Source organism: Aspergillus brunneoviolaceus (assembly GCF_003184695.1).
Source record: "Aspergillus brunneoviolaceus CBS 621.78 unplaced genomic scaffold BO95scaffold_15, whole genome shotgun sequence".
In the NCBI taxonomy this organism is placed as follows: domain Eukaryota; kingdom Fungi; phylum Ascomycota; class Eurotiomycetes; order Eurotiales; family Aspergillaceae; genus Aspergillus; species Aspergillus brunneoviolaceus.
In genome coordinates this window covers 51280-71570 of record NW_020290745.1, presented here as the reverse complement: position 1 = coordinate 71570, position 20291 = coordinate 51280, and the positions used below count along the sequence as shown (strand labels likewise).

The 20291-nt window shown below is 36.9% G+C and overlaps 8 protein-coding genes across 8 annotated transcripts; 4 read left to right on the top strand and 4 right to left on the bottom strand.

Moving 5' to 3' along the window:
• Positions 1-7637: 7637 nt before the first annotated feature.
• On the bottom strand, positions 7638-8762 carry BO95DRAFT_357016 (uncharacterized protein; the record flags this gene model as incomplete). The annotated part of the gene is made up of 2 exons (XM_025582333.1): positions 7638-8017; positions 8084-8762. The coding sequence occupies 2 exons, from the start codon at positions 8760-8762 to the stop codon at positions 7638-7640; spliced, it is 1059 nt and encodes a 352-aa protein (XP_025444872.1).
• Positions 8763-8982: 220 nt separating this feature from the next.
• On the top strand, positions 8983-10151 carry BO95DRAFT_440391 (prephenate dehydratase PHA2). The gene is made up of 3 exons (XM_025585953.1): positions 8983-9058; positions 9124-10020; positions 10077-10151. The coding sequence occupies exons 1-2, from the start codon at positions 9002-9004 to the stop codon at positions 10018-10020; spliced, it is 954 nt and encodes a 317-aa protein (XP_025444871.1). The 5' UTR covers positions 8983-9001; the 3' UTR covers positions 10077-10151.
• A 137-nt stretch (positions 10152-10288) lies between these two features.
• On the bottom strand, positions 10289-12404 carry BO95DRAFT_440389 (translation termination factor eRF1). Its single transcript, XM_025585952.1, has 6 exons — positions 12344-12404; positions 12013-12191; positions 11902-11951; positions 10711-11839; positions 10483-10655; positions 10289-10429 (listed from the first exon to the last, which is right to left on the bottom strand). Exons 2-5 carry the CDS (start codon positions 12131-12133, stop codon positions 10651-10653), a joined length of 1305 nt encoding a protein of 434 aa, XP_025444870.1. The 5' UTR covers positions 12134-12191; positions 12344-12404; the 3' UTR covers positions 10289-10429; positions 10483-10650.
• A 1383-nt stretch (positions 12405-13787) lies between these two features.
• Positions 13788-15971, top strand: BO95DRAFT_451125 (putative transporter; the record flags this gene model as incomplete). The annotated part of the gene is made up of 6 exons (XM_025588063.1): positions 13788-13939; positions 14001-14941; positions 14996-15124; positions 15180-15277; positions 15351-15517; positions 15590-15971. The coding sequence occupies 6 exons, from the start codon at positions 13788-13790 to the stop codon at positions 15969-15971; spliced, it is 1869 nt and encodes a 622-aa protein (XP_025444869.1).
• BO95DRAFT_440387 (25S rRNA (adenine2142-N1)-methyltransferase) lies at positions 15590-17025 on the bottom strand. Its single transcript, XM_025585951.1, has one exon. The coding sequence runs from the start codon at positions 16911-16913 to the stop codon at positions 16050-16052; it is 864 nt and encodes a 287-aa protein (XP_025444868.1). The 5' UTR covers positions 16914-17025; the 3' UTR covers positions 15590-16049.
• Positions 17026-17285: 260 nt separating this feature from the next.
• BO95DRAFT_512370 (60S ribosomal protein uL23) lies at positions 17286-18328 on the top strand (the record flags this gene model as incomplete). Its single annotated transcript, XM_025591513.1, has 4 exons — positions 17286-17313; positions 17593-17654; positions 17719-18005; positions 18063-18328. 4 exons carry the CDS (start codon positions 17286-17288, stop codon positions 18148-18150), a joined length of 465 nt encoding a protein of 154 aa, XP_025444867.1. The 3' UTR covers positions 18151-18328.
• A 13-nt stretch (positions 18329-18341) lies between these two features.
• On the bottom strand, positions 18342-19112 carry BO95DRAFT_471751 (Tim10/DDP family zinc finger protein). Its single transcript, XM_025589612.1, has 2 exons — positions 18901-19112; positions 18342-18816 (listed from the first exon to the last, which is right to left on the bottom strand). The coding sequence occupies exons 1-2, from the start codon at positions 19004-19006 to the stop codon at positions 18650-18652; spliced, it is 273 nt and encodes a 90-aa protein (XP_025444866.1). The 5' UTR covers positions 19007-19112; the 3' UTR covers positions 18342-18649.
• A 120-nt stretch (positions 19113-19232) lies between these two features.
• BO95DRAFT_408345 (BUD31 family protein) lies at positions 19233-20254 on the top strand. The gene is made up of 3 exons (XM_025584103.1): positions 19233-19520; positions 19629-19759; positions 19843-20254. Exons 1-3 carry the CDS (start codon positions 19349-19351, stop codon positions 19984-19986), a joined length of 447 nt encoding a protein of 148 aa, XP_025444865.1. The 5' UTR covers positions 19233-19348; the 3' UTR covers positions 19987-20254.
• The last annotated feature ends 37 nt before the right edge of the window (positions 20255-20291 follow it).

The following is a 20291-nucleotide window of genomic DNA, read 5'->3' as shown; positions in this document are numbered from 1 at the left end:
TAAAGTATCTTAAGATAATTCTAATAAAGATTTATTAGATAATATATTATTTTTCTTTAAATAACTAAAAAAAGAGAATTAGAAATTATTAGAAATTATTTAATATAGTAAACACACTGGTTAGATAAAGCAAGTAAAATAATTAAAAATAATCTTTTATTAATTTTAAAACTAATTCTTAAGAAATCTTCTTCTCTAAAAAATCTTAGAATAATATATTATATAAAAAGAAGAAATAAATAATATAATAATATAGATATTCGGATTAGAATTTTAATAAATCTATATCAACCCTGAAGCAGCTGCTATAATAGTAGATATAGGCTGCTGTAGTAGTAGGTATTGTATAACATTTCTATACTTAATTACCGATAAAATCTAGAAATTTTATATAACTATATTAGAGGCCTATCTTCACAGTATAAAAAAAATATTAATTTTATATTCTTAATATATAAACAGAATATTCTTTTTAATATTAAAAAATAGTTTTTTCTATAGAAGACTATTAATTTTTATAAAAAGCTACTAGAGAAATAGTCTTTAGATAAATCTATTCTATAAAGACTATTAAATATTTAGTAACTTCTATATATTAAATAAATCTTTAATTTCTTATATCGGCTTGTAAATATATATTAATTTAATTTTTAGTATTTAGTAAATAAACTCTTTTTTTTTATTTTTTATATCTATTTTTTTTATAATATTAAATTTTATTTTTATTTTTTAGTTTTTTACTTGGTGCGTGTATCTTACTTATAAAATAAAAACAGTATTATTTTTAATATTTTAAGTTTTTTTTAGCTTAAATACTGTCTTTTCTTACTGCTTCGGAAAGGCAATTTTATATATATATTAAGATAGCTAAAATAAAGAGAACAACTATCTATCTATAAATCATTGTTTCTTAAGGCCGCGAAGCCCAACAAATAATAAAAGAATTATTTAATAAACTATATATTATATAAATAAAAGGTTCTAGAATAGTAAATAAAATATGTATTTTATTAATAATCTAATTAAAATCCGATATAAAGTATATATATAAATTAAAAAAAATTAATATATTTTTATTTATTTTTATATCTTAATTTTCTATTAAATCTTTTTATTTATATTTTTTTTATTATTTTTATTCTTATTTTTAATATTTATTTAGTATCTGTCTGTTAATTTATTTTTTTAAGATTTTTATTTCTACTATTTTTTAATATAATATTAATAACTATTTACTGTTATTTAGCTGATATATTTATTATATCTAAGATTTTTTTTAATTTATATTACTTAAGAACTAGTATTAAAAAATTTAATATTATTAATATAAAAAATTTTATATCTAGTTATATTTTTAATATTATAATATTTATAATATATAAATAGTATTCTAACAAAAATCAGATTTATTATTAAATATATTTTAATAGTTTTTTAATAGATTTATTAGATTAATAAAAACTAGATTTTAGTTAATATATTAAAAAATATTTTTAAATTCTTACGGATTTTTAATCAGAATTAGAAGTTTTTTATTAATTATATTATTTTTAATTAGAATCTGGATTAGAATCTAATACTTTATATTTTAATTAATTATTTAATTCTAATTTTAATTATTAGTTTTAAAATAATCAAGCTGGTCTACTACTATAAGTATAAACTAATTAGTACTAATAAATCTAAGATTATTATATATTTTTTTATTAATTTTTTATTAATTTGTAAGATAATTTATTAGTTTAATCTAATTTATTATTATTTTTTTATTATAGGCTGTTACTTTCTTATAGATAATCCGATTATACTCTATTTAATATCTAAAAATAATAGATTTTTTTATAAATTAAAATTAAATAAATATTTCTAAGAAGATCTGCTATAAAATATATATTATATATAATAATAAGATCTTGCTCTAGGACTTTTATATTTAAAAAATAAAATAGTTCTAATTTTTTATTATTTATTTTTTATAAAAATAGTACTAATTAGCCGGATTAGTCTAATAATTTTTTAATAAAAATCTAGCTTATTTATAAAAGTTTTTTATTTTAATTATATATTTTAGTATTAAACTTTAAATATATCTAATATAATAATTTAATATAGATTTAGTTATTTTTCTTATATTTAAAAATAAAATATTTTCTATTGTTTTAATTTTTTTTATTTTTTATAGCTTTAAATAGCTTGTTAAATATTATTTATAAATCTTTCTAAAATTTCTTTATTATTTTTATTTAGTTAGTCTGTTTATTTAACTAGAAAATACTGTTTATTATTAAAAGTTTATTTATTTTTAGTATTTTTAATTTTAAACTCCTCTTTCTTCTTTAAATTTAAAAATAGAGCTAGTTTTATAAATTTATATTAAATTCTTATTATTTTAATAATAATATATAAAAAAATATTATAAATTTAAGTATAGCAGTTAAATAAAAAAATTTAATATATCTATTTTTTTAATAGCTGTTAAAATCTTTAAAAATCTAATATATTAAGCAACTAGTTTCTAAAAAAAGATTTTAATTTTTAAATTTTTAGTAAACAATTTTATTAGATTTTTTTTAGAAGTTATTAGCTGGTATTTTTTATTATAATATTTTTTTATATTTTATTAGCTTTTTGCTAGTAATTTTATAACTTTCTTTATAATATAACTAGCTTATTAATTTAATTTTTAGCTATAGAAACTTTTTTTTAAAAAATACTAATCTTAGTATAAAAATAAAAATTAAATAAATAATCTAAAAAAGTCTTAAAAAAAAGTAACTAGTAGTTAAATTCAGAATATTATTATAAATAATTAAATAAAAAATAATATAATAAGCTAGTTTAATTAATTTTTATTAATAAAATATTAAAAATATTATTTAAGAGTCTAATTTATTTTTTTAATTTAATTATTAAATTAAAATTAAAATATTGTTAATAAATAAAATTTAATTTAAATATAGTAGGCAACTTGGGACTAAAATTTATTAATAAAAAAAATCTTTATTTAAGATTATATTTTAAAATAGTCTAAACTAAAGTCTAATCTTTCTATAAAAAAGTTCAGCAAGTTCTGAAGCAGTTATAATGTATAAAATAAATAAAAATTAATATAATTTTATAAATCTATTAATAATAATAAAAATTATATCTAAAATATTGTTTTTTATTATAATAGAAAATAGATTTATAATAAAGTCTATAAATAGTTTAATAAAAAATTAGCTAAAAATTAGCAGTAATTTAAGCTTATTATATAATTTATATCTAATAAATATAACTTTTTAATATATAAAACATTTTTTAAATATAAATAATTATATTTTTATAAAAATTTATGTAATAAAATTTTTTTTTTAAAAAAGATTTTTATTTTTAATTATTTAAAATAGCCTGCTAGCCTATTATTATAATAAAAACTTAATAAATATTACTAATAACTTTCTTCTATAGAAATATATAAGCGGTATTTATATATAATAAAATTATTCTTATTAATTTTCTAATATTTAGACTTAGAATTATTTTTTGAAATATTAAGTTTTTAATAATATATTCTTATATCTTCATTTTAGATTTTTCTAATTAGAAAATATAACCTTTTATTAATCTTAAAATAAAATAAGTTTTTATTTTTATATATTTAGAATATTATTAATATATTAATATATTTATTATAAAATAAGCTTACTCTAATAATTTTAGAATATAATAAATTTTTATATTTATATACTCGGAATACTACTAATATATTAATATATAGATTATAGAATATTTTTATTCTAATAATTTAATTAGCTGTTTCTATACTAGCTTTTTAGTTTTTTTAATCTTATTAGAAGCTTAATACTATATAAATATTAAGTTGAAAACTTTTCTATAAAAATATCTTATTATATTTAAACTAGGATTTTATAGAAACTAGCTAAGATTTTATTAAGAATTTATCAGCTATTTAATATTATATTAATTTTAAAATCTTTATATTAAATAGAACTTTTAAGTCTTTTTTTATTTTGAATAATAGATTAATAAAATTATATCTACCGGACTAATATTAAATAATAAAATTATAATTATTAAAATATATATATTATTAAGTCTAATAATTGTTTAGCTTCAGCTGTTTTATAAAAGTCTTAAAATTTTAATAATTTAAAAAAACTTTAATAATATATAATAGTTTCTTAAGATATTAATACTAATATTTAAATAAATAAATAATAAAAAAAAGTTTTTAATCTAAGATTAAATAATAAATTTTAATACTATTAAACTTTTTTAATTAAAATATAATAAAATAATATATTTTATAGTTATCCGGCTGGAATAATATTTCTATTATATTCTATTAAAAAATATCTATTTTTATCCGGATTTTTTATTAAGAATTAAAATATCTTAATAAAAGTATAGTTTTAAAACTATAAAAAAGATATTAAAATACTATTATTTTTTTACTAGTTAATACTATTTTTCCAGGCTTTTTCTATTTTGGGTATCTTTTAAAAGAAAAATTAGTACTAATATAATTAAAAATAATTCTTAATAAAATATTAATAAAAATTATAGAATCTCAAGAATACTTTATTCTTATAATATATAATTAATATTAGTTATATAAAAATATTAGATATCTATCAGAGATCTATTAATATAAAATATAAAAATATAATATATTTTAAAAATCTAATATAATCTTAATATAATATAAAGATCTGTTTTTTATAAGTATTCTAATATTTAATATAAATAAAGATTATAAGAAAAACGGTTATTTAAAAAAATAAGAATATTATTTAAATAAATAATATAAAAAATATTTAATATATTATAGAAAACTAAATAAATATAGTTTTAAAATATAACCAGAATATTAATTAATTTAAAAAATATAATTAAATATTTAAAATATCTATAATAGATTTAAAAAACTATTTTTTATTTATTTATCTATTTAATACAAATTTAATAATATATATTTTAAATATTTAATTTTAAGAAATATTTAGCTTCTATAATTCTGTCTAAAATTTTTAAAATTAAAAATAAAAGATAATAATTTTTAATTAAAATCTTATTAAGTTTTCTATAATCTATATATAATTAGAAGTCTTTATTTTTCTTTAATATAAAAAGAATAAAGGCTTTTTTAGAACTTTTAAAAAATTAATTTTTTTTTAATTAAATATTTTTATTAATATAATAATAAAGGGATTAGAGCTTAACTTAAAATAAAAAATAAATAGATTTATATAATAGAATTTTATTATTTTTTAGATTAATAGTATGGTCCGAGGATCTATAAAAAAATTATTAAAAATAACTAAAAAAAAATATATTTATAAAATCTTAAAGCTTAAAAAAGAATATAATTTTATTAAGTCTAATTTATAAATAATTTAAGAAGATTTTATTTCTAAATAACTAGATATTTTTTAAAAGTTTAACTATAATATAAATATAAATAAGATTTTAGCAAGCTTTTATAAATTTATAAAAAAATAAAATTTTTAATATTTAGGTTTTATACTACTATTATTAATTTTATATAGATAGATAAATATATAGATTTTTTAAAATAATTATTAAAAATAAAATAGAATTTTTAGAAAGATCTAGATTATAATTAATAACTATATAATATTTTATAAATAATTATATAATTTCTCTTAAATTAATATCAGTAATAGAAATTTTTTATATATTATAAATATTTATAATAAAATAATTAATTATAGTAATTAGTAGGACTATAAAATAAACTATATTTAAATAAAATTATTAAATAAATTAATAATTAATAAAATTAATTTTAATATACAAATCCAAGTCTGCGTAGATTTTAAGTATATTTTTAAAATAAATAAATATATTAAAGCAAGTAGTAATCTTTATTTTAAATTAATTTATTAAAAATATAAAGACTATTTTAATTATTATTTTTTTTATTAATTTTAATTAATTTTATTTTTATTTTTATAAGAGTATCGGTTGGTTAAATAATATTTATTATTATATTTATAATAATAAAGAATTTTTTTTTCTACTTTCTTTTATTTTAAGAAAATTTTAATAAAAAAAGCTTATTATTAGACTATAAAAGTCTAGATTCTCTAAAAATCTTATTTAAATAGTATTCTTATACTTTTAGATCTTGTTTTCTTTTTTAGTTTAATATATTCTAATAATAAATAATAAAAGATACTATTTTTCCGGAAATCTGATAGTTTTAGTATATATTTATAAATATATTAGTTAAGTTCTAGTACCAGTTTTAAAAAAAGAATTAATATATATTTATTATTTTATTTGGATTCGAAGTAATACTTTAAAATATTTAAATAAAAATAAAACTTTTTTAGATTCTGATTATTTTATTAGTAGGTTTATTTAAGCTGCTTTATAATATTAGACTATAAAATAACTATATTTTAAATAAAAAAAAGTCTATTAGATAAAAAAATCTTATAATTTTTTAGTATTTTAGCGGTATTCCGGGGATTTTTATTAATATATTAATACTATTTCTGCTGATAAATAGAATCTAAATAACTAATTATAATTAAAATTTTCTAATTCTTTATTAATACTTTTAAGAAGTTTTTTTAAAAGTATATTATAAATTATAAATCTGCTTTGTTTTATATTATATAAGATATTATTACACCCAGTTTATATTAAGATAATTAGCACAGTTTAATAACTTTTAGAACATATCTCTGTAGATATACCGGTGTCGATTGCTATTAAGCTATCGGATCATTGAATGTGTTGATAGGCTGCGGCGGTGCGGTACGTGCGAAGGGCGGCATATCGGCCTTGTATGGTAGGCGGTAAGGGTGTGAACTGTACAAAACCCCATCGTCTACATATGGAAGGGAAGGAGAAAGAGAAAAGACACATGGAAGAGAGGAGAGAGTAGTTGAACTAGCAGATAGCTCGACATCTGGTCAGAGATAATATCAAGGTTACACAATTAGGCTGCCTAGAATTTTGACCCAAGCACGTCGTATTTTCGTTGCCAGGTCTACTGCAGAGGAAGAGATAACTCAAGCGTAGCATAAAATCCATTAGGATATATATAGGAGGTTGCCACTAATTACACTTTAAATAGTCACATGGGGCGCTTAATAGCGAGGTAATGCTAGTGACGGCAGCGTTGCCCAGGTCTCAATGCATGCCAAGTTCCAGACATCGTTCTTGATATGTGTCAAGGACACACTTAACCATCATTTTCCCTGAGGCATTGGAGAGGAGCCCTGATAAAGGTAAACACTCATAGATCCCAAATGTTCTGTTACACTTCACCCCCAGGCACGATCTCTGGCTTCGATCCATGAGTCCTATTATGAAAGGCCCGACAGAAATAGGTTCACTGAATATCAAGTTGAGGGAAAGCCACTTCGAAGTTGGTCGTGATACCTGAAACAAGAAGAAATCGATACTAGCCAATTTACAAGAGCTGACCTTCGACATTGAACAGTCGACCGAGGGCGACCATAAATTGCCTCGGTAAGCCTGCTATGGTCAGATTTGAAGCTGCTTCTGCCTTAAGATACATTAGTTACTTCATGAGTGTCTGGGCAAGCGATGATAACGTGAGATAGCCAGAGCAGGTGAAGATGCTACCACATCGGCTACAAAGGACTGCCTTGAACAGTGCCCCGCACGGCTAGTCCTCCGTCTCTGTCCTCAATCCACATGTCCCAGACTCCATGGCTCCCTGCCTTGGGTTTACCACAAATAGTTAGTTCCTCCCCAACAAAAAGAGGAGCAAGATTCCTGTAATTAATTTCCCTGATGGCGAAACCCAGGTCAGACATATGAATCTGGGCGACTGAGAGGAGTAACATTAATGTCAAAGGCCCATGAACAAGCAAATCCTTGTAGCCCTCTTGATCCCGGGTGTACGTCTGATCGAGATGTATTGAGTGGGCATTGAAAGTGAGCGCCGAGAAACGAAAAAGCAGTGCTCGACTTGGTATCAGGGAATGGCGGAAGTGAGAACCTGTAGGGGCTTCGAGCCACGAGAAACACTGTCAGCAGGGGCAAGGCATTAGCGCATTATCGGTTCCTCGCGCACATTTTATGGTTCTGGAAGGTTCTTGGAAATTGACCCTGTCACCAATAAGCTGCTCTGGCGTCCTATCGCGCATGAAGATCAGGTGCCGATGCTCAATTATGGAAGAATGGCCTAGATCAGCCTCCTCCACTTTCCAGATTCGATCACGAATCTGGCTATGATTTTCTCCCTCTCGAATTTTACCGATTCGTCTTTCTATCCTGACAATCACTTTCTCCTCACCAGTTTGGCCTCTCACAAGTACATCTCGAATTGTTTCAATGCAGACAGCCCGGCAGCCATCGAGGAGTAAACCACCCGTAGCTGCGAACTGGACACTACCGCCAGCCCATAATCGCCTGGTAAAAGGATATCCTGGAGAATGCAGGAAGTCTGTGCCATCCGGCAATAGCTGGGACAAAGAGACCTGGGGAGGGAAATAGACAAGATGATGGCCAGGAGGCAGGCGGATTGGGCTTCTGATGGAAGGGAAAACCTCCGACGGCGCGCCTGACTGGGGAAGGAGATCGACCAATGTCCGATTCAGGAGGAAGGATTGCTGAGGGTGAATATAATCAAATGTGAGGGGCAATGAATGCGCAGTCAGTTTCCGATGCAGACGCTCGCTCAATGAGGAGTGCTGTCGACAAGTTGCTGCGGGCGGTCCTTGCTTTCCGAAGCGGAGGAGGTGCCTCCTCATCGAGGGCGTCACCAGACCCAGCATGCGTGGGTAAACGGAGAGGAAACGGGAGAAAAAAAAGGTTTCGAGAGGGCGGAGGGCCTGTCGGTTTAATGAATAGTTGAGTCAAGCTCAGTTACGGAGTTAACTATGTTAGTTACTTAACCTAGACATGTTATGTCAGCCGCCGCTGCAGAAGTCCAGCGCTGCTTGGCAGAAGGCCCCCGAATCATACAACTCAAAGCACAGCAACCGGAGCAATGGAGCAGCCTATCAGAGTCACGTTCCTGGGCCCTATAGCCTCCTTCTCCCATCAGGTCAGAAGCACCAGCTATTACCCCACTCCCCATTTGAGTGCTGTTCTAAGTATCGGAGACTTTAGGCTGCTGTTGAAACCTTTGGATCCTCGGCCGATCTGCTACCGTGCGTGTCGTTCGCGGATGCTTTTGCCGCGGTGCAGGAAGAGAAAGCAGACTACGCCATCATCCCTTGCGAAAACTCTACTAATGGATCTGTCGTCCAGACGCTAGACCTTCTAGCAGATCCCAATGGTCTTTATGGCAATGTGAAAGTGTGCGGGGAGCATTATTTGACCATTCATCACTGTCTGTTGACTCGCAAAGGTGACTTTCTTCCAGACCAGCAGGACTATGGCTCCATCAGCAGACTGTACACCCACCCGCAGGCTTGGGGTCAGTGCGATGTCTTTCTTGAGAAGAATCTTAAAGGTGTTGAACGACAGGATGTGTCGTCCACTTCTAAAGGGGCGGAAATTGTCTCGAAAGACAGAAGTGAGCCGACTGCTGCGATAGCCAGTCGCTTTGCCGCAGAATATCATGGTCTCGATATTCTTGCAGAAAATATCGAGGATAATGCAAACAACACCACACGCTTTCTGGTGCTTATGAAAGCACAGGCCGATCGCCCCGCTGCTGTGGATTTCGAGCATATCAAGGTCTCTGGGACGCCTAGTGGTACGGCACAGAAGAAGACATTGATTTCGTTTATGGTGCCCCAGGACCGCGCAGGCGCTTTGGCAGATGCTCTTCTGATATTCAAGACCCATGGTATGAACTTGACAAGCATCAATTCACGACCTAGCCAGGTCAAGGCTTGGAAATATATGTTTCTGGTTGAAGGACACTTGACCCCTACCAGTCTGAACGCAGACGCAGTCTCAGGAATACTACATGGATTAAAACAAGTCACCGAATACTGCCGATACCTGGGCACCTGGACAGACCAGCTTGTACCAAGCTTCGAAGATGAAGCAGTATAGGTAAGATATTGAGGTTTGTCTTTCCAAGTGGGCCCAGCCTAGTAACATCTTTGCAGTATTCTTATCCACGGGGAGACCTTATTTTGCAATGATAGTTATCAAGCCAAATCACATTAGGACGTGCTAGGCAGGTATGATAATAGCATGATTCCTAAATTTCTGGAATGTAGGGTTCACGAGATAGTAAAGTGAAAAAAAGTAGAGTATAAGTATAAATGAGAGCAACTCCGATACATAGAAAGCAACAGTCTAAACGCACAAGCCCATCAGTTATAAGCTCGGCAGTCATCGGTGAGCATCGCCAGAGGCGATAGGACAGCCATCATTGTTTTCCAGTGGTCAGGCCTGGCGGCATCGAAGACTGCCCGAATAACATGGGTTGTTGTAATGCGGAGCTTGGATGGCCCTGCTGACGATCAAAGTGTCAAAGACTATTTATGTTTAAGAGATGACGAAACATACCTATGGGCAGCTTCAAGATACTTGCACAGGCAATGTCATGGTAAATGCTACTAGAGCCATGCGGTTGCCGTGGGAGCCGCCTTCACGAATCACGGGGCGAGCCGTCAGAAGATCAGGTTCGAGAGCTTCTGGGCGTGCATCCTCGCTCTCTGCGAGGTTGCTAAACCGTCAATCTGTAGTGGGAAGGCATTAGTAACGTGAACCGAGTAATAGGCGTAGTATACAAACCATCGTAGAATTCATCCTCATCTTCAAAATCAGCAAGTTGTTCGAAGTTGACCTTGTATCGAAGCATCGCGCCAATTCCACCGAAGCCCTTCACGAATTGATTTCCTTCGGTTGATTTATCGGAGACGAACTCAAGGGCTGCACCGAAGTCCTTGTAATTTTCCGCGAGCCATTCAAGGAATGAAGTTTGCTCACTGACTTCCATCTCAGTCCCAGTCTCCTTATCAGTGAACATCTCACGATTGGCTTCCTGGGCCTTCGAGGTATGGACAACAACGTCCGAGCCGCTAGAACTTTTGAGAACCCATCGAGTGATATCGAGATTCTCATACACAATGAGGGTTTCCGCTGCGCCGAGTTCCAGGGCTTTAAGAGTGTCATCGATACCGTAGCAGACCTTCCCGGTGTCCTGGCTGATCTCCTCGAAGTACTTTCCAATAAGCTTCTTTTCCTGGACGAATTTGACGTTGCTCAAAGTCTCTGCGGCAAGTTCTATAGCCTGGTTGAAGCCGTTCTCACCACCGTACGAAACGTCAACAACCTTGATGACCTTGGCTTGTAATCGCTGGTCGAACATATCAGATTGATTCAAATCGTTCTTGAAGTCAGCCGAACCAGCCAAGATCAAGCCAGCAACATTGACCTTGTCATTGGTGATATAGTTCTGCACGGCCAACTCGGCGATCTTGCGCACATAATTGTGACGCTTCTCCTCACGAAGACGAGCAAAACGCAAGGCTGACTGACCACCACGGCCGTGCTTCTTTGGCAGATCGACGCTCAGCTTCTGGAGGATTTCTCGGGTATTGCCGCTTAGTGTGCCAAAAAGCGCGCCGTTTCCATCCATGACAATGAAACCGAACTTCTGATCCGACTCCAACAGCTCACTGAGCGCTTCCGTGTGAAATTTGTTGTCACAGAGGTAAAGCGAAGTATTGATCGGCTTGAAAGGCTCAAAGTCAATGTTAATTTTGCGCTCCTTGCCCTCAGATGTGATAATTTCACCGCAGTAGACGACCAAGCCATTGGGAGGAACTTTGTTGTACAGCTTGAGACGCTGCTGAGTGGATGTAATGGCGGAAAGGACAGAAAGTCGATTGACGCGGGATTTGATGTTTGAAGCAGTGCCCTGCAAGACGTACCGCATTAGCACTACACCATATCAAATCGCCTATTAAGTTCTTCTCTCACAAATTCTTCGGCCAACATCTTCGCGGCTCTAGAGATCTGATCCTTCGGGGCTGCGAGCGGCTTGGAGTTAGTGTGGCAACCACGGTCAAGTATCCAAAATGGAGGACATACGAATAATTAGAGAGATCATCGAGGTTCCATTCCCTCGAGCCATCTCCAGGCGCTTGATGAGCTTCTTAACCTTCCATATCTCAATGTTCTTCTCCGCTTCGTTCGGCTGAGCCGCACTCATGTTGGCGAGGCGACAGTAGTACACGTCCAGGAAAAGGTTGAGGCAAAGCTGGTGAATGCTGATTGTACTATCAGCGAAGCTGATCGCGGGATTAAGATAGGGACAGAATAAAGTGAAGAAAAAGGAGATTGCGAGCAGGCAAATTCCGGGGGTGTGAGGTTTAAAAGCGGCCGGCGAAAGGATGGGAGGGGTTAAAAAGCGCATACGTACCTCTAAAGCTGGTCTATGTGCCTTCCGAGTCCAGCGGGGTGTTAAGCAAATTTCATCAGGCACCGTGGAGGGGGCGGGAATGGATTGAAATGGGTCGGCAAGTCGCCTGTTGGCGATGACATAAGCGTCTATTTCCCACAAGGAGTGCATGTATGTATTGTACATAACAGTACACTGGCAGTAGCCACGAACTTCTTCATGAGGATATGGTAGGCACTGCGCCGTGTATTACCCTTCATAGTGCGGCAAAGACAACCTGTCCCGATTTGAACTTAACTGAGAGAGTGTCTATACCTTATGCTAACCCCTGGAGCTTGTGGATTTGCAGCAATTTGAAGAGTGTCTAGACAGACCTCTTTGACTCTTACAGAGGGGGTGGCATGCACCGTACTGTACAGTACAATGCACGAACTTAGTGGGGGCACAGCCAACATTGTAGGAATAGGTGCAAGGCCTAGGTAGGTATCTACTGGATTTTGGATTTGCGTGGATCGGAGCGAAAGTCTTCAAACACAAACGAAAAGGTCATGTAGTCGTCGTCGTCGTCGTCGTCATCGTAGTAGTAGTTAAGTGGCAGCAGCAGTAGTCCGTCCACTGGGCCAAAGAAGCAAGTTGGGGTGTCTGAATGATAAATTGAACCAGGCCAAGTCGATTCCATGGGAGAGGCCCCTAGGGACCAGGTACTGTACCTTTTAACTAGAATCTTAAGGAAAGTACGGAGCAAGGACAAGAATATCCATTACCTGCGGTGTGCAAGTCGCGCTCTTTTTCGGACGGACTAACTACCTAGTAGTCAACAAATGACTCTGTGGGCTTACGTATCAGTATAGCCACCAGCTTCTGACGATCAATATTGATAAGGTACTCTGGACTAAACGGACTAGACTAGTATTGCTGTTATCATCATGATAGCCGGTGTCCGTCCAATCCACTCTCCACTTCCGTCACCCAAGCCCCGGTAGGAGCTCTCTCTGATCAATGAGTATTTCTCATTCATTTGACTTGCCATTTCCTTGCTTGAGCAAAAGGTTCTAGCCTGATGCTTATCAGTCCCAGACTGCGTCGATTTCGATATGAGCTTCAACGATTGTGCGTATAAGAGGGTCACGACCCTGGCTTGTGTACACAGACTCTAGAATGGTCTCCCACCTTCCTTGTTCTCGTCTTGATAAGTAGTCATCGGCCCCGACTAAGTCACTCCACCCAAACAAGTCAAGGCGTCTGTGGGCACTGCTTCCGTTCTACTTTTCCTTCTCTCTTTCCTCCACCTCTTTGGCTTGTCACTTCCATATCGTTGTTCGCCGCTCTTGGTCCCGACTTGGACGGCCATCAATATTCTATCACGCCTCCTTCACGCTCCTGTCCAGCAATTGCCGTTACAGCGCACTGATATCACCTTGCTGACTAGCACGAGAATCCAAGTTGAAGTGCATACGAGAATAAAATGTCACAACCCGCTTTGTTGGATTACGATGAGGTTGGAGATTCGAGCCACCATTGGCCCACTGCTCATGGCAGGTCAACCTCAACGTCACCATCTGAGACCGATAGCTTCAGCAGCTCTCCGGAAGATGAGGGTTTTATGCCCAGGTCAAGGTAAACTTTGGCTCCCGCTTCCTACGGTGGCCAACAACAGCCTCTAAAATGAGCAACCCAGATCGGCCTCCTTCTCCGCGCGTTTTCGGCAAGCCGGCGGAGTCAATAGCATCGACAACTTCGCACGGTCATGGCAGCGAGCCGCATGCTTCCCCGAGGTTCTACCTCGTCGCCCCTCCTTCGTGACAGCTGACGCAGACGAAGAGTGGGATGCTATACGATCAAGTCTTCCCAGGTCGTACGATCAGCGCGACCATGAGGTGAGCTCTACACGGCCTTTACTGAGCTCGGACGGGGGTGCGGAAAACCGCAGTACTGCTACACAGGTCTATTCGGGGGTTCCGAGCACGAGTCCAGACAGATGTGAGCCCTTGCTTGGGACATCCTACGGTACAATTTCTTCGCGAATCAGTCAAACAGCGCGAAGGAATGCAGCCCAACTTCACAGGGAACAAAAAAGTCGCGGTGATACCGCAGTGGAACCCGAAGGGGCGTCACTACTTGTCAAGCAAGTCCAACACAACAATGGTACGCGCGAATGTGTGGTTGTTGGGCAATCTACTGTTCCGCAAACTATTTTCAATTCCGTAAACGTATTAATCGGCATCGGTCTTCTAAGCCTACCGTTGGCAATGAAACAAGCGGGTTGGCTTATAGGACTGACGTTCTTACTTTTCGCAGCATTTACCACAGCATATACAGCGAAAATCCTGGCAAAGTGCTTGGATGTTGACCGAAGTCTTGTCACTTACGCTGATCTAGCGTATATCAGTTTTGGGTATCACGCGCGCTTAGTCACGAGTCTGTTGTTCTGCTTGGAGCTCATAGGGGCTTGTGTTGCCCTTGTTGTACTCTTTGCAGATAGCCTGCAAGCTCTAGTGCCAGGTCTCAGCATTCTCCATTGGAAATTTATTTGTGGGCTCATGCTTATCCCTCTAAACTTCTTACCCTTGCGGCTTCTCAGTGTGACAAGTATTCTTGGCATTCTGTCTTGCACATCTAGTACGTCTACTACCTTGATAGGTTTATGACATATCATACTGACCTCACGAGCAGTTGTCTTGATCATATGCATTGATGGGGTGCTGAAAGCAACAGCGCCGGGTTCCCTGCTCCAACCAGCCCGGACTTCACTGCTGCCGGATAAGTGGGCAACCCTTCCTCTCAGCTTTGGCCTGATAATGTGTAAGTCTGGTTTTGAGCATTTAGAACATGCATGGGAGCAACTAATGGTTCATAGCACCGTGGGGCGGTCATGGTGTCTTTCCAAATATCTACCGGGACATGAGACACCCGCAGAAGTACGGCAAGAGTCTCGTGGTGACGTATTCCTTCACGGTAAGCTAACGACAATTAATAAGGGAAGAATATTGAAAGCTCTTTTGGAACTAACAACCGTGTTTCGCTGTAGTATTCCCTCGATTGTGCGATGGCCATTGTGGGCTGGCTTATGTTTGGTGACACAGTCCGGGATGAGATTACTGCCAACATTCTGTTGACAAATGAGTTCCCACGTGCCTTATCTATTTGCATGATAGTATTTATCGCGACGATTCCAATTACTAAGGTACCCTTAAAGTAAGTGTTGAGCATATCTAGCTTACTCTTTTCGCGCCTCGCAGAAGGGCTCTTTCGATTGACGCGTTGCAGCTGCCGGCCTCTCGTGGCTACCATCGAGGTTCTTTGTGGACTTGTTCCGCGTCCGGAAGGACAATCAAGCCAGCATGGAGCGATGAAATCTGTGCTGCGCGAGGCTTCGAAAGCCGCGATACGTATAGCGGTGATCGTCCTTATTGTTTGCATGGCAGTTCTCTTCCCGTCATTCGACAGAATTATGGCGCTGATGGGTTCGGCTCTGTGCTTCACAATATGCATTATCCTGCCGCTGGCATTTCACTTGAAGATCTTCGGCAAAGAGATTAGCCCACGAGAGCGACTACTGAACTGGTCTTTGCTAGTCATTTCTTCGATACTAGCGCTCATTGGGACTGCCTGGTCCTTTATACCGCAGGAAACCATTTCTGCATTGTGAGGCTCCGGACACTGAATGCCTTATTCTTCTGCGTTAATGCCTTATTCTTCTGCGTTAATGCCTTATGCCACGGATGTGTCATTTGACAATGATGGCGAAATTGTTCCTGACCTTGCCAGGATTCAGCATTTCCTTGGCGAAAGACCTGGGGTTGGAATTACCAGTATATTCCCAGAGTTGGTAGATAAGTTTATGAGTTTTCTTGCTGTTTGACAGAATAAACCCCATGCTTGACATTATATCGTACAGCCGGGCTTCCGTAAGGTAGCGAGAATTATAAACGCAGGCGGCTGGCAGAACGAGAAACAAGCAAGAGCATGCATCTTGACAAAGACCAGATGGTGGCGATTTGACCAGAAAAGATGTGCAGCGCTTCAACATTTCACCTCTGACGAGGGCATCCGGTACATAGTTGAGGACTAGAGAGAGACTGATAACATGAAATTGGTCGCCCACGTGTTCTGGAAGAGGCCTTTCCATAAAATCTTGCTTCGAAATGCCTGCCTCCTGGGAATTCAGATCGATCCTAGTGACTTCAAGCGATTGGTTCAAGGAACAGGCATTTTTGGTGCTAAGCGCTCCAACTTCGAGCACACGATATTTGTAATGTTTGCCTTCCAGTGGCTGTAGTCGTGGGGCTAGCCAGTCAACCAGAAGTTTGCTGGAATCACCACCGCGAGTGGACGACTGGCCCAGCTTGCTCGCAAGTTGGTAGCTTTCCAAACCACCGTTTTCTTCGATCTGGGCATCAATTTTAGCCACTGAGGCTGCATCGCCGGTCTGCGAAGCCTGCGTTCGTGCTTTGAGTAGTCTGTGATGTGAGCGAATGAGGTTTCGGGTCGCTTTTGACGAGAGGCTTGCGTGGCCTGGCTTGATTGTTGGTGGGCGAGTCCGAGAAAGAAGAGTGGGCCTTTTGAGCCTTTGTCTTTTGGAGTCTATCATGGCGGTAGGGTGCTTCGCTATTTCCGCTTCGAATCCCACAGCAATACACGAGCGAACGCGATGCCTACGTAGGAGAACTTGACCGCTTAACGCCCTGGCTTAGGTAGAAGCATGATACGTAGAATTTAATCGAGCCGGAGCGAGTCGGCCAGACCAGTAAACTTCGCCACTCAAATCACACGTGATAATAGAGACAGTTATAAAGCTAAGTCTAGCCTGTTTCAGAGGACGCCAAGATATTTGAGCAGCCTGGAGAACGGGAAGGTCAGGTGACCCACACAGCATCCGTAGGGTTTTCGCTAAGCGAATACCTTCCAAATAATTCGACTCTCGACACTGCGACAATCACCACGACAGCGCCGGACGACAGCCATGGCCCCTAAGGTGGAAAACAAGCAAGGTAGGTTAATTTCGTGCGACTACCCCATGATGTTTGAGTCTGCGGATTCTCCTATTCCGAAACCCGAATTTGCGCGCATCGAGTGATACATTCCGGTGGAATTTTGTGGAATCGACGTGATTTTCATCCCAGCACAGCAAAGCAGGAGCAACATGGCGAAATTGAACTCAGCGTTGATTTGGCACTCGCGCCATCTGTTTTGACTGTCTCGCGGGCCGGCCGTCGAAATGAACAATTTTTCTTAGTGAACCACAGCGACTGACATGTGGAATTGTACAGGCAAGACCAAGCCCAGCAGCAAGGCTGGTGCTGCTGCCAAGGCAGTTCTGAAGGGTGCAGGTGTATGTTCCCTTGACACCCGAGCCACCTATGATCTGGTTGATGCTGAACGTTTTCGATTTCCAGGCGCACAAGGCTCGCAAGGTCCGCACCTCGACCACCTTCCACCGCCCCAAGACCCTTCAGCTTTCCCGGTCGCCCAAGTACCCTCGCAAGTCGATCCCCCACGCGCCCCGCCTCGATGCCCACAAGGTCGTTCTCTTCCCCCTCAACACGGAGAGCGCCATGAAGAAGATCGAGGAGAACAACACCCTTGTGTTCATCGTGGACGTCAAGGCCAACAAGCGTCAGATCAAGCTTGCTCTCAAGCAGCTGTACGACGTCGATACCGTCAAGGTCAACACTCTTGTCAGGTATGTGAATCGCTCTGCACTTGAAGAGATGACCGGTGACAAATCTAACTTCTCCAGACCCGACGGCTCCAAGAAGGCTTACGCCCGTCTTACTCCCGACGTCGACGCTCTGGACATTGCTGCCACCAAGCTTGCTATCGTCTAGATGGGTTTGTCTGGGACTGGACGGGTTTTTCTTTTAGTTTTGTGCGGTGGTTCATCAATATCAAATATACAGTTAACTGCCTGTGCTTCGACGAGGATGCAATGATCAAATCAAAAAATGAAAAGCATTACCCGAACCCATGATATAGTAATCAAGTATAGATGACACAGGATGATACCCCGTTATACTCTCCCGCGTCTTAGTGGAGAAGCCTTTAAATGTAAAATTCCGGTGGATGTGAACATGAGATGCATGGCGCTTCTCGGGTCCAGGACTAATTCATGGGATTGGTGGAGTACGATATGCGTGTATATAGGTCTACTTGAGGCTTTCAATTCCTTGGTGTGGCCTGGATATAGCAATTTTGGATTCCTGTCAAAGAAAGGTCTCGATCCAAGTGAGTGGAGAATTGGGAAAACCAACACAGCAGACCAATATTGTCTAGATGGAGCGAGCTCGAAAGGCAGTTGTATACATTAGTATACCGAACACAAAGCTTTCATTGTCCTCGCAGGGTTTCGAGGTGCTTCAAGACAGCAAAGTTCGTATCCATCCATCGTTCCACGCAATTCTGCGCACAGGCTTCCTCGGAGTGATCAAGGCGGCCCGACGAGATCTTTCCGGTGATGCACTTTTTCCAACAGATATCGGCCAGGCCATGAACAGCTTGCAGAAGTAATGACAATCAGTCGACATTCTTCAAAAAGCCCGCTCGCTCAGTTCACTATGGCTATTCCCTGTTCAACTTACTTTGCTGGATGTTGGATTTCTGTGCCTCGTTTGCGAGGTACTGGGTCAATTCTTTTCTGTCGGCATCATTGAGCTTGGCGATGTCGAGTTGCGTTTGAGTATCCATGGTGGATTTTTTTTATCTTGGCCAGAGACAACAGGATAGGAGGAAAGAATTGTTGGGAAGAAGATGTGTGCCGGGAAGCTGGTGTCTAACCGGGTGGTTGGGCTCTTTTCTTCCTGGTAACCAAAGTCAGCCCGCACAAGCATTTCCTCGAACCTGTCACATGGCGGTGTGAGATGGCAAAAAGGACTACCGTTTCTTATGACCGTTCGAGGCATCAATCATCTGTTGGCTTGTCTCTGCAATTTCGCGACAAGTCGAACATCATCTACTTATCTTGTCCTACGTAATATACCAATCTCTTACACCTCCGCCTCTTTCTGCATTTGCGCCGTGCCTCCCAGTATGCCTCCTATTCGAACTTCACGTACCCGCAAGCCACCTCCGGCGGGTTTCGATGATATTGAAGATACCTTACTCGAATTCAGCAACAAGATGAAAGATGCAGAAAATGCATCACACGACGGGAAGAAGAAGCATGAGATGCTGTGGCCTATATTTCAGATAAGTCATCAAAGTGCGCATTCCCCTTGTCCTGCTATCCCCACTTACAGCTCCTCGCATTAGTCGGCCTTCAAGACCGCAATCGACATATATCTTTAGTGGCTAAGTGATATGAACCTAGGATCTCGATATATATACGACCTGTATTATGAGAAGGAAGCAATATCGAAACAACTCTACGAGTGGCTTCTCAAGAATAACTATGCCGATTCAAACTTGATTGCCAAGTGGAAAAAGCAAGGCTACGAAAAGGTCTTTCCCTAATATTTCCTATTACCTTCGATGCGGCTTGCATCGCAATAACATGTTCACATTGCTGACTTGGTATGGTTAAGCTCTGTTGCCTCCGCTGCATACAGACAAAAGAAACGAATTTCAATGCAACCTGCATTTGTCGGGTACCGAAAGCGCAACTAAAGGAAGACCAAACGATTCAATGTGTAAGCTGTGGCTGTCGAGGCTGTGCAAGCAGTGACTAGACTTATGGCAGCGGGGCAATTGTCGGACAACAATCTTCGCGCGTGCGGCTCCGAACCACTTATTTAAAGCGGTAATAATCTGACAGGACGGGCCTCATATACGGCGTTTGGGCGGGTTTAATATGTTGCCTGTCTTTAGAGATGTAGTCTTTCCTCTTTTCCTGTCTAATATGCCTGGACCTGAAGGAAGTCATCGATGCTGTATTTTGGCATTGTTTCCTTGTTTGGTTGGCTCTGCTACGACCGTTATGATACCCAAATCCAAGACGTTCAAGAATTTCAATAGAGTAGGATAATTATTATGA